Source organism: Chlamydotis macqueenii, chromosome 7 (genome assembly GCF_036417535.1).
Source record: "Chlamydotis macqueenii isolate bChlMac1 chromosome 7, bChlMac1.mat, whole genome shotgun sequence".
Taxonomy (NCBI): domain Eukaryota; kingdom Metazoa; phylum Chordata; class Aves; order Otidiformes; family Otididae; genus Chlamydotis; species Chlamydotis macqueenii.
Window position 1 is genome coordinate 22,682,676 of NC_141562.1, and position 22,905 is coordinate 22,705,580.

The window sequence follows — 22,905 nt, forward strand, 5'->3', positions numbered from 1 at the left end:
CCCCTAAAATTATAGAGAATCTACACGATTTTTTTTTTTTGACTTAAGCATAAAAAGAAGAGAAACTCCTGAGAAATATATCTGTCATAGCAAGATGATAAAACATACAAAACAGCTAAGTTTCCCCAAGTGATTAGACTTTATACTCTTGTAAGACACCAATAACTTGGCAACGTAAAAACAGCCATATTGGGCCAGACCAAAAGCCCACATAAGTGAGTATCCTCCAGCAGTTACCTACTGTGCTGGATAATTATGGAAAGGAGCAAGAACAAAACAATGAATACAAACCAGAGCAAATTGAAAAAGCCCCTTACAACTTTATACACTTACCTATTTCATCAGAAATACTAAAGGACAAGAAAAACCTAACTACTGCTCCTCCCAGGTCTCCAGAAGGAAAGCAAGGAAGCAAACTGGGCCAGAGGAAGTAAATTAAATAAGACCAAAAACACAACAGGTGTTTCTTATTTTCCTTCATGGTAGGTGAGTAGTAGGCTTGTCATTTCCTGAGGCAGAATTCAGACCATGGTTTCTAAGAAATCATGGGGTTTGTAACTTTATTAAGCTTAGCTTATCTTTTCTCTATGCTGGAACATGAAAAAGATTATTAGATGCTCATGCTTCACCTGCACTGAATATTTAGCAATTTTATTTTCTAGGGTACATGGTTGTGACCTTGCACGTGTTATTGCAAAGTGCTATCATTAAGCCTCTCTAATGTTAAATCAGTACAAAATTGGCAGTTCTGATGTTACATAATGGGTTAAAAATCACAGCATTTTTCCCTTCCAAGACAGTGTTTAACATAGTTATCCAACGCATCTGAACAGGATTAACTGAGTCTTACATTGAATGGAAACAAAACATGCCAATTGCTTTCCCAGCACTTTGATATATATATGTTGTATTTAAAATTCAGCTTAGTTTATTGCCTTTAATAGAACAGTTATTTCTGCTCTGGCTGGGAAGGTTAAGGGAAGCTTTGGCATCTTATACCATACATGACAACTTTCAAGTAGCATCTGAGATTTAAAAAAAAAAAAAAAATACAGCAGAAATGATACCTGCAGATTTCAATCTGAAGTGTTCTGAGGTACCTTATGCCACATCAGAGGACCATACTAGATCTCACCATGTAACAAAATCAATGTGTGTGTTTTATTTCGCTTATCAGCCTAAGATGAGAAGGACAATCATATCTGTTTCTCAGTCCTTCCAGCTGTCTGGATAAACAGTAAGCATTTACAAGACTGAGGCACGTGGGAACAATTTATCTTGGTGTTTAATTAGAAAAGCAGAGTAAAAATAACTTTTCTGCTTTAAACAGATTGGCTTTAAAATTTGAACAAATCTGAGTGTTTTTTAAATTTAAATTGGTAAAACAGCCTGATGGCTGCTGCTTTACTCTTTCTGAGTATGCCTGAGATTATAACATTAATCTAAGTTTATTAACTTAATCTAAGTCTTAATCTAAGAACGTCCCTTCCTTTGATTTTCTGTCTGGAAGACTGAGCTATGTTATAACAGGGATGAGGCATCGCTGACAGTCACATCTCCAGGAGCAGGCCACGATGGCTTTGTCCACCACTGAGGTAGAAAAGGATTTTATTCTGAAATTCAGTGGATGCAGTTAGGTCAACGCCAAATACTTCTGAAGATCTCATCCTAGCCAGGATATTTTAACTTTTGTTTTGCTCTATTAGGTGAGTACGTAGAGGTTTGGTTTTTGGTACTGCACGTGCCCCATCTCAATGGCAGTTACATAAATAATACACTAGCCAACCAACTTGCTGGCCCATCAGCTAATAAGTATGCCACCAGCAGAAGGGGTTGTGTGGGAAATGAAAGGGAACAAGGAGTGGAAAAAAGAAGTTATGTGACTTTAGTGCAGTACCTTTTACCTCCTCCAATGATCTATGTAAGAAGATCGTGATGCCTGTGAGAACAGAAGACTAAATTTGATGAGTTATGAGAGTTCTTCCAGCCCTTGTTTTATGGGTTTTTTGGGTGCCTCCACCCACACCATCATCCCATTAACACTGTGGCCAGGGCAACCCTGAGAACCGAGCATGTGAACAGCAGCATCTTCAGCAAGTTAGAGGACTTCAAAGCACAACCTTCATCTCTGTTAACAATGTTAAAACTATGAGTTCCCCTGCTTCAGAAAAGTCAGAAAATTGAGAAAAGCCATTTGTTCTACACATGACATAGGTTCTTGTTTACAGTATGATTCTTTTAGTCCTTTAGCTGCACATTTTCAAATTTTTCTTTGACAATGTCAAGTTACAGGGTCTTTGGAGCTTTTTTTTTTTTTTTTTTTAAGTGAAAGCTCAGATTATCTCACCACAGCAAGAACTGAAGCTGAAAATGGACTTTTAAAACCTGGTGCAATGAACAGTGCGCTATGAAGAGTTGGCAACACCTGTGTTGTGCGACCCTGTGCAAGTTTGTGCCTCTTTGCTCCCTTTCCACTGAGTAAATAGGTGCCAGAGAGGTGACCTTCTGTGTACCAACCTCACAAGTGAAAGCTGCTGAGACAGTGAGATCACAGAGACCTTTGCTTTACTATCATCATCCTGGAAAGACAGAAGCACTGAATCAAAGGTGTCAGGTCTTTCATGTGAATAAAGTGCTGATCCCACAAGCTGGGAGGCCTCTGCTGACTGGCACTGCTGAGCGCAGAAGCGCTGCCTTCGTGCCAGATCAGCAAACAAAAAAGTGCTGTTCCTGTGGTCCCAGAGGCTGATGCCACCTCTGCAGGTTTCCCTGAGAATGTTAATTTCTACACTAGCGCAAGTGCTAACCTCAACCCACCTCATAGGCAACTTTGCCTTGACAACAACCCAGCAACATGAGTTGTAGTAGAGAATTGGTAGCTCCAACTGGTAGAGCTGGGGCACAGGCACAAGGCGGCTACCTAGACTTGTCAAACACACACCGCACAAGTTGGCGTAGGTAGGAGGGAAGCTCTTTTTATCTCTTTTAGATGCACAGATGACTCCTTTTCCCAGCTGGAGGAGCACTGCAGGACTGCTCCCCAGCCCGAGCATCTTTTCCCCTCCTCCCAGACCCTGCAGGGATGAAGGGCTCTCTGCCACCCCCCCACTGCAGCCACAGCATCCAGCTGGGGCAGAGCCTCTGCGCCCCTGGGGACAGCGCAGAGGGCGGAAGGGTGGGCCCAGGGAAGGAAGGAGTGGGTGGACTGCAAGTAGGCACAAATACTTATGACTCTCCTCCCACCTTCTAGTGGGTCTGACTGGGGAAATTGTTTTATTTTTCCATTTTCTGCTCTCCCCATGCAGAGGGAGAAATTAAAGCCCTGTAACTGAAATTGCTACTGCTCCCAACAAAGGATTGTCCTACCCTCCGGCTGGTGATCGCTGAACACTGTCAGCAAAGGCAGGACTGGCCAGGCACAGAGATAAGTGGCAACTGAAGTTCTTAAAACAGATTGTGTCCTCAGGTTTTGGGTACCTCAGTAGAATATAAGCTGTTCCAGTGCTGGAACTATTTTTCCTTCTCTTTTGGGTGGGGGTATAAATAATTTATTCTTGTAAAATAAAAAGTGTTGTTTTCAATCTCCTGAGCAGCTGATTTTCCACATACTTTCCCTACCAAAAGCCAGTCACCAAAGGTAAAGGCTCATTCTACTCATGCAGATGCTGATATTGGCTTCAATGGGATCAAGCAAACAAAAAGAAAAGACAATGGGCAGGATGAGTTGTATTCTTTTCAAGACAATGGTTTGATGGTCCTTGCACTTCTGGACATGTGGCAAAGTTCAGTTGACTTGAAATTCTGCAATTCATTTCATTGAAATAGTTGTAAAAATGTACCAGACTTCCTAAATAGACACATATTTCACTTTTCTAATGGAGTTACTACACTGAATGCAGAGTCTGTTGTTCAGTTCACTCACTGATTGTCCAACAGAGCTTTAGCCGGTCCTGCGGGAAGCCATTCACCGGCCAGCGCAGGTTAGGGACCAAGCATGGGATGTCAGAGCAGCCCTTCTTGCTGGTATTGCATTTGTCTTTTCATTACTATTTTACCGATTTTGATAAAACTAGTAAAGCTCTCATCCTGTCAGCTGAGCTTGACAAAGTGAAAGGTATCACAGGAGAAACAGAAATCCCCAGCCATTTTTTTACCTCCTGGGGCTGTCCCAGCTATCCCATCGGTGCTGCATCCCCGTCAGTGGGTCAGTGATAGAGTATCCACTTGTAAAACTAAGAAGAAAAAAGGACATGAATTAAAAATTAATGGTAAACAGTTTAGCTGCATTTATAACAAGATTTGATGTAATTTGGACTTTACAAGAGGCGTGTAGCTCAGCATTTGTAAAACTTGAGAATCTGCCCTGTTCCAGAGGAATGGTTGGAGCCATTTCGTACTTGGGCTTCCTTCATCTCAGATGTGGCTTTCATCGTCTCAACTTCATTATGAGTGAGTTCTAATAACTGTGAGTATATCAGCTGTTCCCAGTAGAAATGGCAAGCAATACAATAGAAGTCAGTAGGACTGATGACATTCCCAATGCAGATCTTGTGACCAGGGTACTTGGCACTAGTGTATCCATGTTGTCTGTAAGAATTGGGGTGCAGGGTAATATGTTGCCCATTCCCACAACTCCACATTCCTGGAGAGACTTTTAGAGCTAGAGGATCCTCTGGAACCATCTTATCTGGTCAGCAGAGGTGATATAATTTGGTCCATTTCAGCTTTGCCATTTTCTGTGAAAAACCTTTTTTCTTGCTACTTGTTCACAAAAAAAAAAAAAAAAAAAGCGCCAAAGTGAAGAAAAAAAATCCCTACAGAGAAGACACTGAAAATAAGAGAAGAAATGGAAGTCCAGTGGTAGTTTTAACTTAAGTTTCAGCTACCTTGACAGCAAGAGTGCAGTATTTAGATAACTTTTGGCCACTCAGTCAATTTAAGCTATTTTTGTACCATCAAAACCTGATTTATAGTCTGGAACTTATCTACTGTAATACAGCCAAATGAACTTTAAAGATCAACCTGTTATAAAATGACCAAAACCGTAGGTTTTAAGGAAATGACAACTGACCCCTCTCCATAGCAGCACAGTGCTACAAGAGGCAGCTGTAATGGTACAAATGGACGGTTTATCAGCTTTCTGACAAAATCATGTCAAATGAGGCATTAAAGCCCTAGTTTTGAAAACTGTGATAAATACCAGCTAATCTACTGACATAATATATTGTGAGTCAAATATTTAGTTTTGCATTAAATCTAAATCGAACATTAGAGCATTTCCTCTTGATTAAAAAGGATAAAATGTAGATGTTATTTTATGCTCCAGTTCCCACATCTAATTAATGCTCAACATTCGGAGCCGTTTCGGACATTACAAATGTATTAGCAAACATGCCACGGAAAGGGGGAAGGCACAAGGGAAATAAGTGCAAAATCTATATGCTTAATTCATATTCCTCCATTTGCAGTGGCTAATATGTTATTGCACAGACTATTTGCAGACACTTGCCCAGCCAGTGAACAGCTAACTTCCCTGATTGCTTGGATAAACAGACTTCTAGATCTGGAGACAGACGTTGTAAGAGAGCACATAGCTAATTTAATTTTAGTATCGTTAGGAATTAAAAGTAGAACATTAATATATTCACAGTAAATGCTGGCTAGGCAATACAGACATTGAATAATATGACTATTAAAAGCCTTAATATTTGTGAGTGACCATATTAAAAGGTTTGTCAGAAAGTTTATTGTCTTTGAAATAAGATGTACCTAATTAGATAAAAGATTACTGCTGAGATAAAATAAAACACTTCGGTGCTTTTGTATCATATATTACTGATCTTAATTGGCATGAGGAAATTCTGCTTTTAATTGTATATATATTTATAGGCTAGTTAGTTACCTCCTCATACCTAGAAATAGAATGAGACAAATCCTCATGAATCACTGAAATATCTTCATTCATTATGCATTATATTCCCAGCGTTATGCTTTAGCTGATTCTTGGAAGGCCTAAGTTTGAGAAATGTGTTTCATTGTCAAATACTATGACTTCAGACTGTTGTAGTTTCAAAATACGCTGTACTGTAATTGTTGCTTTTCTAGAGAACATCTTTAAGAAGGCTTAAATGCAATCTAGTGTCATGCAAGACAGCATGAGCTCAACTCAAATGAAAAAGGAAGGAAAGTCACAAAGTAAGTAATCACTTCCCACCCTCATTTTGGGAAATCTGTTGATGTATTGATTAGGAAAAAGGTCTCTCTAGGATGACACTCCTAGCTAAGTCTGCCACATAAATCAGCATTAGGTGCCACCTGCGGGATTTGGTATAGCTCATGCTATCAGAGAAATAGTTCTTCATACTCTGAAAATAAAGTGAAAAATCACTGAAAATAAACAAACAAACAAACAAAAAATCCCAAACCAAACCAAACTACAAAAAATACCAACAACCCAGAAAACTAAGGAGAGCTTTAAAAGATGTGCTGCAGAATTAAATACCTATTATGTTCCAGAAAACTACACCCTGATTCTTCTCCACCATTCTATTCTGCAGAGGATTCTTGTTAATGTATAGCCACGTATCAGTGAGTGTCCTTCAGGGTGCAGGTCAGGAGATACTTGTCACTTCAGCAGCTGTATGAACTTTAATGCCAGTCAAACACCTCAAAAGTTGTTTACCAACAGCAGTGAGGCAGCCTCCTCCAGCGCCCAGGTCTGTAAGGGGAGGAGATTGCACGCAGAAGTGATATTCTTATACAACTCACTCTTATGGTCGGTAGTTGCTTTTATTCAGTTTCCTCAGTTTCTTATCTCAAAACCACAAAGACCTTAAGCAGAACGATAGTTCAGAACAGTTCTGCAAATACTTGGCCCTGTGCACTTCCCTGAGCTGGCTATTCCCAGGGCTCCTCTCTGCAGGACTTCCTTTCGGACCAGGCTCTGCTCAGAGCAGAGCTCCCAGGCTCTCATTTCCACCGGGATGGCTCTCCTGGCCCGCTTACCAAGTAGGAAGTCAACCCACTATTGATAGCAGCTATCACCCAGAAATGCCTTTGAATCAGTGTTTTAAATGGTTTAATTGTTCCTGTAAACAAATCACAGCCGAATTTGCTGTCATTCCAGAAACTGTGATGGTAAACCAAGTTATACTGGCTCTACTCCTTCTGAAAATGGGTTTGTGCTGTTTAAACCTAAGAAATGTTTCAGCACCATTTTGGACAGACAGGTTGATCAGAATAATGCTGGCATGTCAGATTTGTCTGCCTTGACAGTATGAGTGAGTCACGGAGTAGCTCTACACAGTTCCTACTCTTTCTGACCAATTCCACAGTCAATACTGATCGGTGCAAGACCGAGACATCCCCTTCCCCAAATCCTAAAAAAGCGACAGCCAGTATAAAAGAAAAAAAAAAAAAACAAAAACCAAAAAAAACCACAACAAAAACAGAAAAAAACTCACCAATAGACCCTGTGTAGTTTTGCATTCTGAAAGACCTAAATCGATGTTGTCTTATTGAAAAGTGGGTTTTGTCTTTTTCATGACACTGTTTATATCACAACATAAAATACCTTCTGGCACCTTCTATAACATTAAGGAAGACTCCCTGTGAATGCCTTAGAATTTAGGGTTGGTCTCACAATTTATGTTAAAGCCTTGTGCAGAATCTGGTTGCCAGTTTACCTAACCTCAAAATGCAACACTAGTGGTTTCATTTGCCTTGCACTTTGCACTTCAATTCAGGTACCTAAAAACCTAAGTAACAGGCATACAGCTAATTTGGGAGCTACTGATGTATGGGAACTTAAAGTTATATTAGCTAACTATGGGGAGATAATAATTATATTTTCTGAGAAGTTTGGAGGCATGTGCTCCAAAGCTGGGGAACTGGCACCTTTCTTCATCAGTGCTCTGTGCTTTTGTTCCTTCTTCATATTTTGACAGTCATGTTTGACTCCAAAGAGACTGTAAATGGTGTATGAACTTAGGACACAGAACCAGAAACAGCCATCAGTGGGAATAACCCCAAAAACGGGGAAACCCTGGTCTTACTGAATTTATTTTAAATTATTTTTCAACTTCTAATTCATCCCAGTAGCCCTTTGTGAAGAAAAGGAATAAAAAAAAAACCCCAACCAGCAATTCTTCTTTTATCTCTCATTCTGGAACTTGATTCATAACCTCGTTACATCTTTGCACTGAGAGGAAAACATGTCTAGCTCCTACTGAGAGTTCATCAGGTTCTTGTGATTGAAGTCACATTGCTTGCAGGAATGAAGAAATTCATCCCAGACTCCTTGTTCTGCAAGGAAACCAGCTATCTTCCTATGAAGTGGTTTAAAAACAAAACAAACAAACAAAAGTACGCAAGGAAGCAGAAGAACTCTTACCACGTGGGTTTTGGAAAGAGCTTCTCACATTACTGTACAACCGTTGACTGATCACCTACTTTTTCTGGGACAGTCATCCTGCAAAATGAAAATGTGTGTCGTAGTTCAGCCCCAATCAGGACCAGACTAGGCAGTCTCTCTCTCACTCCCCCCACCCTCCAAGAGAATAGGGGGAGATGATATAAGGAAAAAAAAAAAAAACAGCTTGAGGTTTGAGATGAGGATGGGGAGGAATCCTTAAAGTTACCATTACAGGCAAAACAGACTTGACTTGGGGGAAAATACTCATTTATTTCTAAAACTAGCAGGGGAATGAGACAGGGAACAAGATAACCTCCCCCCATCCCTCCCTCTTCCCAGGCTTAACATTATCTCTACTACGTTCCCCCCCAAGCAGCACAGGGGGGAAGAGGGAATGGGGGTCATGGTCAATTCATCACGCATTGTTTTACGCCGCTGTGTCATCGTTGGGGGAAGAACTCCTCACATTCCTCCCCTGCTCCATCTTGGGGTCCCTCCCACAGGCCACAGTCCTTTGTGGAACTGTTCCGGCGTGGGTCACCTCTTCCACGGGGTGCAGTCACTCCAGAACAGCTGTCCCAGCAGGCCCTCCACGGGCCACAGCCTCCTTCAGGCCTCCACCTACCCTGGCATGTAGTCCTCCACGGGCTGCAGGTGGACCTCTGCCCCTCCGTGGACCTCCATGGGCTGCAGGGGGACAACCTGCTCCACCATGGTCGTCACCATGGGCTGCAGGGGAATCTTGGCCAGGAGCCGCATTACTCCTCCCCCTCCTTCTTCACTGACCTTGGCATCTGCAGCCATTCCTCACAACAGGCTGGCAGATGTCTCTCAGGATCCTTTTTACATCTTATTCACTTCTCATCTCCTCTCCACTTCTTGCAGCTGGGCTGGGCTGAGTTGGGCCCAGTTGGCTGCCTGGTGAGAGGCCAGAGGGTGAGGCCTGCAAGGCCCACAAGGCTCACACCTCCCCATCTCTGCCCCGACTCAGCTGCTTCACATCTTCTCTTCTCTTTTTTTTTTTCTTTTTTTTTCTGTTTTCCCCTTCTTAAATACGTTATCGCAGAGGCATTATCATGGGACATTCTGCTACCAATTGGCTCAGCCTTGGTCCACCCTGGGCCCAGCCAAGTCCACTGAACAAAGGGGAGCAACTTCTAGCAGTTTCCTACAGAAGCTACCACCTTAGCGCCCCCCCGCCAGCTTAACAAAACCAGAACAATGTATTAAGCTAGAAGAATGTATCCGTGTGATGTTTGGCAATACATAAAATCCCACATATTACCAGCAGTGCTTATGTCAGTACGGTGCGCACTGCTGCATATAGAACCTGGGAGATGCTATGCAAAACTGGCAACTTCCAAACTAACAAGGCCAGGCACAGGACGAGTCGTCCTTACTGCTCAGGAGTCTCCAGATCACCACTACCTTGTGCTGCCATGTTGGTGTCTGTAACATCTTCACACACAGGGCTTCTTCCCTCTACAGGGATGCCAAATGCTGCCTTAGTTTACATTTATCCTTATAATAACCTCTGTTTTGTGCCAGGCACTGAGCAACTTCGTACATTTATATTTGAAACAGTTTTAATGTCAAGAAATCATGATTTTTTTCTTCCATCTTCCACACTGTTGATAAGGTTTGAATATTTAGTCAAAGCCTTACATTATTTAGAAGTTTACAGTTCATTTAGGCAAACATAAAGATATATTTCATATCCTTATTTTTCTTTACATACCTGGTAGATGGTAGCCATTCAAGAGCTCTCATATGGGGAAAGCTTATTCAGATACTAAAAATATCACATGTTTACACTTGTAAATCACCATTAGCAAATGATTTTCCTAATGCTTTAGACAATACAGTAGCAAAGTGCAGCTGCTTCAGCCAGAATGGTATTTTAGTGACTTTTAAGAACTTAATGAGATCAGGTAATTGACTAGTGAAGCTAAAAATTTTACCTTCAATTAAACAATCAACAGCTCCGTACATCAACATAATCATCTTCGCCCCTCCACCTCTCTGTTATCAAATCAATATGTGGGTAGCAGTTGTCTAAGAAACCACTTCCTCTGTGCTTCTAAACCAGTGTTCAGGACCCATTTTAAAGCGTTTATTCAATCAGTCTGGTGTAATTTGCAAATAATGGAAAGTATGTAGTAATGCAGGCTCTGTAAGCAACTAAGGAAAAATAAGGCCTTAATTCATTTGATATTAATGGCATTATTTATCCTACATTTGTTCTGGTGCAACCAACAAATAACTTAATACTCTACATTTTAAAATATCATCATCTGTGCTTCAGTTGACAGAGCTAGATGTATTGATTATATATATATATACAGGAAATAAGATTTTACAGGTTGTGTTAATGAATCATGCAACAGAAAGTTTAGGAGACAGTCATGAGGTGAAAGTATCATCTTGGGGAAAAAAAAAAAGCACAGTAACATAAAATAATTTTGTGAGGAAACCCCTTCAAGGGCTATATTGCAACACAGCAATCCTGGTTTTGAGTGGTTGATAATGAATCCATATAAACTGCCCTCCCCAACCACAACCATGAGTGTAAGATTTTCATTTCTTGAAGCATAGAGAACTTCTGCTGTCTTGCAAAAGGTTCTGAAATCAAGCAGTCATATCGCACTACACGTTACATTCAGAGGTGTTCTGGTGTCATGTCACCCACAGGCAATTGTAGAATAATTCTCCTCTCTAGCAAAAACGTTTGTTTCCATCTGCAGGTAGCATATGGTTTGTTACAGCAAAAATATCAGGCAATGGTTTAAAAGGGAGAAAAACTGCGATGTGGAGATGTTAACAGGTAAGCTAGTGACTTTCCGATATAAGTTTTTTTTTTAATTAAGGCATAAATATATTCTAATATATGCTGATATTCACCACCTGTACTTCCTGTGAGTACGTCCTCAGCAGCGGACACTCCCAAAGGTTTGCAGGGGGGAGGTAGCTGGTGGCGCAAACCAGTGCTGAGCATGAACAATATTCATTACGAGAGTAGCACTGGCAGAAAATGGGTGTCTTGTATGCAGCTATTGCAGCATCAGCATTGTCTTCTCATACCACATATGGGAAACCGTGAACAACATGAAGACTACCTGCAGTGGTTCTGACTGAGATTTTCAAAAGTGATTAGTGATCTGATCCTCAGCTTCCCAAAAAGAGTTACCGTAAAGGACTGTGATTTGGGGGAAGTGCTGTACGTCTCCTGCCTGCTCACAGAGGCGAGGTCCAGCTAGCGGAGCCTCCGAGAGCTGTCTCTGCTGCTGCCACTGTCGCTATCGCTCCACCGAATGAAATTAGACTGTGTCACTCGGGGTAAGATGCTTGGGGCCAGGGCTGTTACTGCACTAAGGAGACAATATTGTACGAGGCATGGTATCGGTGACTGACTCAACACTGCCTGTGTCAGCCTCCAGGGCCAAAGCCAGCGAAATGAGCTTTGCTTGGTGGGGCAGACCCCATCCAACTCCTGTTAGGGTGTGCTGACCGCGAGGTTATCCCAAAATCTTACCTGGGTGGAAAGCTACAGTCTGGTCCCTGCTGCCAGGGCAGTCTCTGCACTTCACCCAAAACAATCATTTGGCAAATTTCTCTTTGTCACCTGACAAACTTCAGAAGAAATTCCTGGTTTCCTCTACTGCCTGCACCAGGACGCTGCAGGGGCTGCAGAGCCACCGCCCCATCCTATCCCATCCCACTCCCTTTGCTTCTGAGCCCCTGAAGCCTTTTCTACTCACAGCGCAGCACCTCCTCAGTGGCTCCCACTCTGAATTACACAGCTCTGTGTTTGTTTTCAGCCAACAGAACAACTTAATCACAGCTCCTGCCCACATCTAACTGGTGCTGACATGCTCAGAGCGAAATTTATTCTGGTGTTTTACTAGCTAAGGAGCCCAGAACCAACCAACTAAACTCCCTCAATTAGCAAAACTTTCTCCGATTTGCCAGCAGAGCTCTAACACCCATCAGCCAAAATGAACCAAGTTAGTGCAGATCTTCTCTTTAAAGGGTCACCATCCTTTAACCTACTTATGCTAACTTGGGCTATTTTCATTCAAGTTAGGTTTGGAAAAGGCTCCCTTTGGTTCTGCCAGGGATGACTGGGAGGTCAAGTCCCTGGAGAGCAACCTCCTTTTGCAGAACTCGGTCTTTCTATGCCTTAGATCTACAGCAGGTCTGAGCTGCTCTCTGATGGACTACGTGTGCTAGATTAGGAGGTTTTTGGCTGGGTTCCTCGTTATACAGAGAAGGAAGTGGAAGAACTGATGTGTATGAAGCAAAGTTACTTCTTCCCCTTTTAACCTGTGATCTTTATCCCGATAGCTGCAGTAAGTCATTGAGATACAATTGCATGGTGGTGGACAGGCCTGACTCATTTTAAAATGGCTGTACCCCCATGTGGGTGTGTACCAGGACAAGTCCTCTCTTTCAGTACGTCTAGACTAGGATAAAAGTTGTGTTTTTAAAGATATTAGCTGATGCAGCTTGACTAACACGTTTTGAAACCTTGCATAGATAGGACAAATCAAATGCTAAAAGGTGTTAAAATGTGTTTGCTAAGTCATTCTAAAAATACAGCTTTGATACCTGTCTAGACAATGACAGAATACTTTTTAAAATGACAGGCCGTACTCATGGGAAGTCCCACTGTAGCAGCCGAGGAGAATTATAGCATAGGAAACAATCAATAAGAAGTTTCTCCACAAAGGTCTTCAAAGCAATGGTACAGATTGACGTGCGGGGAAACCCTGAACACCTTATCTAGACAACAACTTTTTTCAGTAGGTTTTGTTCAGTCAGGCCCTCTTTTTTTTTCAAAAGCAAAACCTACTAAAAGTCTACCAAGATCATCTGCTCCATTTTAGCAGGTCATAGTCTGGGCTCCTGGCTGACTGAAACCCAGCCTGCTAAAATCATGTCAAAGGTATTGAGGTCTATGTGTTCGTCAGATGAGATTTTTAGTCCTTAATTAAACCTGATTGAATTAGGCCTCCTGGAAATGGCCCTTTCCCTAAGGCTGATGACATGGTAGATCTTTTTTCCATGCCCATTCAATCTTTTAACCAAATTCATTTGCCTAAATGTACCAACAAACACAATGTTCAATGTGTCTGTAGCATTAGTATTTCTAGTTGAATGTGAGCACAACTCATTTCCTACAAGCTACCAGACAGCAATTGGTTTTGACTTTGACTTCATTTTACCAAAATGTACTCAGACAAAACCCTGGATCTCATCTACTCTTTTAAACAGCTACTTGAAAATGCCTAGCCCTGTGGGTGCACACATACCCATTGTAATAATTGTCTTCTACAAAGTCAGCAGATAAATTCTTACTCATTAGTATATTTCCTTATGCTGTTTTGCTTCTACCAAACTGACTGGAGAGTGAACAAGTTAGAGTAACTGTTTCCCAGAATTGTACTAGCATCTTTGGCATCTTAAACAATACTTTCAGGAAAGCAAAAAAAAAAAAAAAAAAAAAAGGGAAAAGTCACTACCACAACTGAAGAACAAGTATGAGCCCAGCCTCTCCGACTATTTAATGTGAGGCCCTTTTTTATATGGGGGTGGGACTATTAATTCTATTTATTAGTGAGGCTTAATGACATGGGTGGGTATCAGTCTGGTAGGAAAAAAAATCCACATCTCAATTAGTCCCATTAGAGATTATGTCTTTATGACATGGGTGGGTATCTGACATTCAGAGGAAAATTCACAAGTCACCAACTCAATTGAAAGAGTCCACAAATTAATAACTTGCTGGTATTGCTCCAGGTGACCAAAATAACACAATCCAGACTTGCTTGAGATTCCCTGGTCTTAGTAGTCGTTTGTCAACAGCTCTCAAACAATGGAGCTGTGAAATGGAGCCAGTTAAGTTATCATGATGAGGCTTTTTCACGATTGTGTCAAGTTGTTTTGGTCTTGGCGTGCACCACCTGAAATATTTTAGAAATACACATTGATTTCCTGATTTGAATAAATAGGAAGCAAACAAATCTCTTACGCTCATGAGGCCTGCAGCCAACAAAGTCCGTGATTCAGAATAAGACAGTGACTCCACAGTTGGCAAGGGCTCTTTGGGAAGCAGTTGTCACCTACAGACCTGGACAAAATCTTTCTGTCCTTGCTAAGCCCAAACCACCATTAAAGATGAGTGGGAAGTTGACCTGAGTCTGATCAGCGAGCTCTGACCTGCTGTGGATGCTTACTTCAGGTTTTCAGCACTGTCTACCTTGAAACTTTCTCATGTGCTAAAATAATGTCTTTAAAATCTAACTGGTTTTAATATATATATAGCTGAAAGACAGTACAGCTCATGTACAGATTTTTTTTGCCTGATTTTTTGTCCTCTGAGAAGACATCTAATAGCAGATTTATTCGAGGCCTGATATTATTTATTGTTGTCCGCGAAACTGAGTGGCAAACCCTCTGTTCAGCCGGAGGAAAGCCCTTTTCAGTGAAAGCGGACAATTAGGAGCCCTAAGTTATTATTTCCTATTATTGTGCAATAAAAGAGGCTCTGGCCATTGCAGTGCGAAGGATTAAAGTGTTCAGGATTGCAAACATCGCGCAGGCACTTTCCTCCTCCCTCTGCTACCGCACACCGCGGAAGCGCTCGAGACTCCCTCGGGCAGCGCGAACAAGCTGACCCACGCGTGTTCTGGCCGCGGACGCAAGGGAAGGGAAAGGGGAGGGGGCGCTCCCACGGGTGACCCTGGCCGCTGCTGCCTTTGGGACGGGGCCCCACCCGCGGCTCCCCCCCACCCCGGCCCGGGCATCCCGGGGGGCTGGCGGGCGGGCCCCACGGGCTGGCGAGCCGCGCCGTGTGGGGAGTCAAAGTACACGGGCGGCCGGGTCGATATCCTATGAGGCTAGAAACAGTTCTGCATATCAAAGGCCGACGAACCTAATGGCTAAAAATATAAGTACCTGACCCAGAGGATTAATCACACACTGTCAAGCTGAAATTGGTGCAATTCTTCCAATCATTAACGTTTTGCTTACAAAAATGTGCTTTTCTGTTTGTTTTTCTGCTAAATGATAACCATTTTCAAGTTGAATCGGCTGATAAAAAAGTCGAAAACAAGACGGGAGTTGTGCTGGAGAGGTCATACGTGCTACTTCGGCATGAAGTAGCCAACAGGCAAACAAATCTGCAAAAGCAGGGCGGCACGGAGGGGGCTCGCAGGCTGCACCGAACCGTGCCAAGCGCTTTGGCTGGTTTTCTCCCGCCGAGGAGAAGAGACCGCCCGGGCAGAGCCGCTCGCCCGCCCCGCCGTGGGCATCCCCACGCGAGTCTCCCGCGCTGTGGAAAGGGGCTTCGGGCGTTAGGAGTGGGAGGTGTGGGGGGGTATTTCTCCGACTGCAGCCGGCAGCTCGGTTCCCGGCTGGCCGCCCACGCCGGGGTGTTTCACCCAGCCGCCGCCAGCCCCCCTCCGCGGGTGGGTGAGCAAGGGGCATTTCCACAACCGAGCCTGGGCGACAGCGCTGTTGTCGTGTGTCCCGACACCCTGGAAATACACATCCCCGGCCCGGCGGGGATGCAGGGAGCCGCCGAACCCCCCTTCCCCCCCGGTCCCCGCTGGGAATGCAGCGGGGCTTCCCGAGCCCGGCTTCCCGGGGGAGCGATCCACCGGCTGGGATACGCCCCCCGCTGACCCGCTGCTGCCCCTCCCCCCCCCCCCTTCCGGCACATGCCCCGGCCCTCGAGGCCTGGAAGCGTTCTCCCCGTCGGCGGAGCCGCGCTGCGGGCCGCCTGCTCCCCACGGCGATGTCCTGGCCGTGCGCGCCGCTGCCCCGGGGCTCGATCCCGGCGCAAGGGCGGAGAAATGCCGCGGGGCTTCCTTTGTCACGGGTGGCCTTAAACTCGGGGCTGGTGTTCAGCTACCCGGGGCTGCCCACGGGAGCGGGGGGGGGGGCGCAGGACGCCTGGCCCTGCGTGTCCCCAGCCGGAGCAGCTGCCGGGGTCGAGGGGCCGGCCGGAGCCTTCGCCCTTTTTTTCAGCCTGCACGAGCAGGTGGCAACGGAACCTCCCGGCTCACTTCGTGTTTTCGGGCCCCGTTCACCAACGCAGTTTTGAAATAATGACTCGAGGCTCAATTACTCCGAAAACTCCGCTATTTCTCGAGACGTTAACCCTCCCGGGCGCCGCGCCCCGGCTGCCTTAAGGGCCATCCCCCTTGGCTAGCCAAAACTTGCTGTCCGTAAAATCCTTTCCTGGACCTAAAAGCCTCCGTGGCACCCGGCGAGGGGCAGGTCCCTGTCCCCTGCGTGCTCGCTGCAGCCCCCGGGGCGGGGGACACACACACATTGAAGTCGCCGGGCTCACCCACGCGGGTACCCACTCCCGGGATGCCCGATCCCAGGGTCATTTCCCCGTACCCCGGGGTTCCGTGCTTCTTCCCCACTGCCCCGGGGCCGGCATAATTTCGGAGAAAGGCCGATGAATAACCACTGTTGACTCAGGCGGGTCAGCGCCTGTCCGCGCTGGGGTCGATGCCCGGCCCCGAGCAGGCACCGCCGGCCCCGCTCCTCCTCCATCCCGCGGCCCCTCGGCCCCTCCAGGGTCGGGGCGATTTAGGGGAAAACACTCACGCTCCCAGGCGGAGCTGGCAGACCGGGCTTCCCTCCTCCAGCCCCAGAGCCCTTTCCCGACGGGCAGGAGGCGTGGAGGCGCGGGTCCAGGCAACACCCAAACGCGGGGGCGGCAGGCTGAAAAATGGCAAAAATACATGCGATGAGCCCAGGCGTGATGCTCGCAACGCGAGGGCGCCCAGGGGGCTGCAGGGTGGCCAGTGACTTGCACGGTACCGGAGGGAAAAGCCCGATTACAACACGCCTGGGGCACTGCTGGCAGCAGGTGGGAGGTTTGGGATTTCTCCTGCCAGTAAAGGGGCGGCCAGCGTGGTGCAGAGTGTAGTTTTATTTCACAGACAAGTCCATCCCAAATTAAATACCAAGTTTTGCCTTTTTTTTTTTTAACATCGAACAAATATGTACAAAATATGAACATGAGGTATAAAACCGCAAGGCTTTTAAAGAAAACCAGTATGTACAGAAGCAGATATGTATACAATAGGCATTATCTTCCCATGGCTGTGTGCCTCGCTTATCCCCCCCAGCTGATGCCAGTTTCTCTCCTGCAGCGAGGCCCTATCACTCCCCGCATTTTCTTCTCAAATACGAAATCTGTAAAAAACAGCGCTAGAGATTTTCAAGGATAAAAATATGGGTTTTTTTTTCCCCCTGCAAACGGAACCATCCAGATTGCAAGGCAACGTCCTCAAAAATCTGAGAAGGCACATTTCATCTCACACAAGAACAAAATTGAATCTATCCAAAGACTCTACCTGATGAACAGAGGGATGTCTCGGTGGGGAGCACCATGGCAGGTAAAAGGGTGCGAGCATAAGGCACTTGTCGGGACGGTCAAATCCCTCCCTATTTCACAGAACATGCTTCTCTGCTTGCAAAGGGCGTTTAAATTAATCTATTTAAACTACATTTGTTTACACACACAAAGGGCTTAGTCCTGCAGTCTGTACTCACTTCCACACTAGCTAGAGAGGAGTTTTGCCTGATCACCAACAGCAGCTGATTCAGACCCCCTGTGAGTGAGGACAGGGTGTAGTATTGGGTTCCAGTTAGAGCATTGATTATTGTACAAATATATTTTACAAATAATTAAATACAAACCATGTTCCTTTAACCAAATTAGAGATCTGGACTGTTTGTGGAAAATATATCTTTCTTTCTCTGCTTATTATAAAACGAGTCTATTTGGCATTGTTTTTTCTCTTTCAGTGGAACGGTGAAAGTTTTCTCCTGTAGCATAATACTCTTCCAAACCAGCCCCTAGTAAAGTGCAAGCCGAGTTAGGGTCCACTCTCCGCACGGGGCCATTAGTGGGCAGGATTGTAATAGCCTTTATCGCCTTCAATGTCCACTTCTTGATCGGAGTCCTCGGAGATGTCTGACTCCAAGTCTTCCTGTGAGGCCGGCGAGGGGGTGTACTGCGAGCTGTCCAGGGACACCTCCTTAGCCTTCTGCTCCGGGGTTGGGCAGCTCTCCGGCCTTTGGTCACTATGACTGTCAGCACCTTCTACTTCTTCTTTTTTGGTGGCCTGGGGGTTCTCCTGCAACAAAAGAAGCCTGCTTTATACAGAAATATGGGCCACAGAGCCAGGAGGCCTGGGAATTCCAGCTGTGCTGGTTGGGAAAACCACCTTAGGCTTCTTTCAGGAAAAGGCAGGTGTCCCGCTACCTCCCAGGCCTCCTGCCTCTATAAAGCTGCCTGACTGGGACAGGGCTGGGCAAGGGCTCAGCCCCACGCAGGGGCTGGGCTCTGATCCCGCTCCCTGGTAGCCACAGGGGCTGCTGCCGCGAATAAGACTCCTTGGTGATGGTTATCACAGCCACTTCAAAAGAGTCAGGAGCTGCCCGAGCCCAGGAACCTCTGAACTTTTGTCTTTAGCAAAGCAAATGTTTATTATGAGTCTACAAACACCGACACACAGCTTCCTCCTGCCCTGATCTTTCTTTAATTACACCCAACAGCAAAAGGAGGGAGGCTGAATCCATCAGTGGCCCGAAAGCAAATGGGAAAAAAAATCACTGATTAAGCTAAAACTCAGTATTAAAACACTCCCCATTAAAAACAAACCAAATCAAAACAAAGCCCGGTTTCTGAAGGCAGGAGTAGCCCTGTGTCGGCAGCCGTCTGGGGAGCCCAGTCCCCTAAGGGGGCATGAAATGATACTCTTAAGAGAAAGCAGGCAGAGACATGTACCCATGATATAACCGTGTGGGCTCGGAGAAATGGATGTGACTGTATGAAAAGGAGGAAATGACTTAAAATGGCCGAGATCCCAAGCGAGCTCTCCGGACACTGCGGTGCGGGACCCAGCCCGCCTTTCACTGGAGTGAAGGGGTTTTATTAAAGAATCAATTGAAGTACAAGTTAAACCCGGGGGAAGATCACAGGACAAATACATCTAGAGTGTGGCACTGTGATTAGTTTTCTTTTCTTATTATTTTTACCCGTAAAACTCAGCTGTCCCTGTCACATTTACTGAAGCTGGACTCAGGCCACAACGTGAGGACTTTTCACAAATCTTTGAGCCTCAGCTTTCATCTGACCGAGACAGCCAGCTAGGATCGGGCCCTCTGGGCCATGGAAAAAAAAAAAAAAAGAAAAAAAAAATCTGCTTGAGCACAGTTTCTAAGGGAAGGGAAACTGCTTCGACCTCTCAGCCTCATACGCTGCAACTATCCGTAAACGAAAAGTAAAAGTTACTTCATTTTTCACGCGACTCCTCAAAACTAACACGGCGCTGGCACCTGCCTCTCCCCACCATTGCAGAATACATCGACTCGCGGTTATTAAGAGGGGGTGATTTAAAAGACCAGTAAATATTATTCTCCAAAACAACGGCCTAAGTAATTTACTGACAATTACTTATCTTCTCCACGTTAATTGGCTAAACAACATATGGGTTTACAAAACAATCAGCGTGGGGTTTTAATAGGCAGTGTGTGAACGCCGAGCATAATTGATAGAGGAGCTGCATTAGGAGCTTTTAGCGTTAGTGCTGCCTGAACGAGCCCTCGCGAATTCAGGCATGACTATTTGTCTTTTTAATCAAGGTGAAGAGGTTAAACAGCCTTTCAGATCACTTCTGCATACAAGCCGGAATAGGTGAGCAGGGCCTAAGATAAGACAATTAAAATACTGATTTCTATAGAAACGGAAACATCCCCATACCTGCTTTAGACGCCTCCATTTGGCTCTGCGATTCTGAAACCACGTTTTGACCTGAGCAACGACAACGAGAGAAGGCGCGGGGTAGCCTCGGGGCCGGTGAGGGGCAGGAGTCAGCCCCCCGGGCCGGCCAGATCCCCGGCAGCCCCGCACCCCGGGGGCTGCCCGAGGCTGAGATGCGGTTCCCCGGGGGGGCGGGCACGGCCTCACCTGCCTCTCGCTGAGCTGCAGCATCTTGGCCAGGCGCTTCCTCTCCGGCGGGGAGAGGTATTTCTGCGTCTCGAACTTCTTCTCCAGCTCGATGGTCTGGTCGTTGGAGAAGCGGACCTGCCCCCCTTTCCTCTTGTGCAGCGGCCGCTGGATGAAGGGGCTCCATAGAAGCGGCTTCCCTTCAAGGAGAGGCAGAGCGCGGAGGGTCACCGGCTGCCCGCGGACACGCGTGTCCCGCCCGGGCCCGGAGGCGCGCCGGCTCCAGGCCCCGCGAATTCCCCTCGCCTGATTTTATTCCCCCCAGCTCCTAGGTTGATCTTTTGCCTCCTCTGATTTTTCACCTCCGCCGAAGAGAGAGACCAGTTAAAAGCCACTCTACGGGCTTTGGCAACATTTCCGTCAATGTGTTTCCTGTTGGTCTATCTCGCGAAGAAAAGAGAAAAGAAAAAAAAAGAGAGAGACAGAAAAAAAAACCACCTTTGCTTCCTTCTGCTCTTTCACTGCGATGCCCCAGAGAAACCGGCTCCCTTTCTTTACACCACTGCCCGGGTCCCCGCGGGGACACTGCGGGGCTGGGCGGGGGGGGCAAGAAGCGCCCCGAGCCCCCACTCCCGGCGCGGGGCTTGGGTGCCCGGCTCAGCCGCGGGCCGGGGGCTGCGGTGCGGGGCGGTGCGGGCAGTGACAGGCCGGGGAGCCCGCGCCACGGCCGAGCGGCAGCCGCCTCCCGGGGCCGGAGGCTCCGGCCAGTGCCACTGAGTCACCGTGTTTGTCTTTCTGTCTTGCTGCCTGCACCCTTTGAAATTTGCTGCATTGTTTTTCAAGATTTTGCTTGCGTCAGGCTTTAGTAATTCTGGTGCAAAACAGACTCAAAAAAAATAGGAAGCAACTGGTTATTTTAGCTGTCATAAAGTCACATCCCACACAGAGGAAATGAACAATATCAGAAAAACGGATCCTGGCTATCAGAAGTCGAGTGTTTCCTGAATTTGTCTGTATTGAGGATGTCGATAAAGTAATCAGCAATGTGCACGACTCCCGGGGAAGAGCCAGCTTCAGGCGGCCAGGAAAACACTTAACAGCTTCTGAAACCAGATTTACTCCTATCGAGAGCTCAAGGTTTCCTGTATGAACGGAAAGGGTCAGCCTCTTTCACTGCACAAACGCGGTGAGTCAGGTCCAGTTTTGCAATCACTACAGAACAAGTGCTGCAGCCCGGGTGCGGGGCTCAGCCCCCGCAGCGGGGACGCTTCCCCCGGCCGCGGGACAGAGGGGGCCGCCGGGGACCCCGGCCCGGCCCGCCGGGGAGCCGCGGGGGCCCCGGCGAGCGGAGCCGGCCTCCCGACTGTTTTTCAAGTCATCCGCAGGAAAAGGCTGAGATCTGCCAGGCGATCTCCCAGCACAATTAAAACTCCCCACCAAAACCGCACGCGACATTACTAAGGACACTCTCAGAGTCACTTGGTTGAAGGAAAACAAATCTGAGTCACCGCGGCCGCTCACTGTGGTCTCGCTGCCAGCGCCGGAGCGCGGCGCGTCTTTAATTTACTGTAAATCAGACGGGGGGCGTGGGGGAGCGCGGAAAGGCGGCGGGGCAGATTCCAGCTCGTTCCCCTTCCCCGACGGTGGGATGGGACGTAGAGGGGATGGGAGCGGCGCGTGCGGAGTCGGGGTGAGGGAGGTGATGGCTTACCCAGGGGGTCCTGCCGGATCAGGGCGTGCGCGTAGTCGCCGACGGCGCGCGGGAAGGAGTAGAGGGGCCCGGCGTAGGCGCCGGTGCCGTAGGTGGCGGCGAGGTGGTGGGAGAAGGCCGGGTGGATGGGGGTCGGCTCGTAGACCGGGGTCCGGTACGGGGACACCAGGCTGGTGAAGGAGGAGTTGGGCGACGGCAGCGTCGGCGGCGGCGGGGCAGGCAGGGAGTGGGGGGCTGGGGCGGCGGCGGGGCCGCGGCCCAGGATGTCCTCGATGTAGAAGGGCGTGGGGTGCGCGGGCTGGAGCAGCGGCGTGGGCGCGTACAGCGGGACGCCGACGCCCAGGGCCGCCGCCGCCGGCGCCGCGCCCGACGGCTGGTACTGCATGGCCCGGCCGCCGCCCGCGCACCCCCCGCGCCCCCGGCCGCCCCTGCGGAACGCCGGCCCCGACCGCGGCGGCTGGGTGCTGGCACCGCCGCCGCGGGTTTCTCTGGGCTCGGGTTACCCTTCGATAGGTTTCTATTGGCGCGGGGCGGAGCCCGCGTGGTCCCTGTCCCCTTCCTGCCACGGCTCCGTCTAGCCAATGAGCCCGGCCAGGGATGGGGGAAACCACCCCCCGCCGGCACACGCTCCCCCCGCCTCCCCGAGCAAACTCCCCGCGGCGCCGATGAACTCCCGCTGCAGCCCGGAGGAGCGCGGGCAGCGGGGTGCGATCCGCGGTTCGCCCGGGCCCCGACGGCACCGCGCGGAGGGGGAGAGGCGGGGGAGGGGAGTGAGGGTGCGGAGCGGGGTGCCGGCGGCACCGG

The 22,905-nt window shown here is 47.4% G+C and overlaps 1 protein-coding gene across 1 annotated transcript; it reads right to left on the reverse strand.

The window, feature by feature from the left end:
• Positions 1 to 17,343: 17,343 nt before the first annotated feature.
• HHEX (hematopoietically expressed homeobox) lies at positions 17,344 to 22,575 on the reverse strand. Its single transcript, XM_086752617.1, has 4 exons — positions 22,102 to 22,575; positions 20,412 to 20,590; positions 20,205 to 20,255; positions 17,344 to 18,576 (listed from the first exon to the last, which is right to left on the reverse strand). Exons 1-4 carry the CDS (start codon positions 22,484 to 22,486, stop codon positions 18,343 to 18,345), a joined length of 849 nt encoding a protein of 282 aa, XP_086608743.1. The 5' UTR covers positions 22,487 to 22,575; the 3' UTR covers positions 17,344 to 18,342.
• Between the last annotated feature and the right edge of the window lie 330 nt (positions 22,576 to 22,905).

Excerpts from the sequence above, each read along its gene's own strand:
- HHEX (XM_086752617.1), bottom strand. The coding sequence starts at position 22,486 with ATGCAGTACCAGCCGTCGGGCGCGGCGCCGGCGGCGGCGGCCCTGGGC. Across the intron at positions 20,256-20,411 it reads TGCAGCTCAGCGAGAGGCAG|GTCAAAACGTGGTTTCAGAA; the intron begins GTGAGGCCGTGC and ends GTCGTTGCTCAG. Across the intron at positions 18,577-20,204 it reads AATGGAGGCGTCTAAAGCAG|GAGAACCCCCAGGCCACCAA; the intron begins GTATGGGGATGT and ends CTTTTGTTGCAG.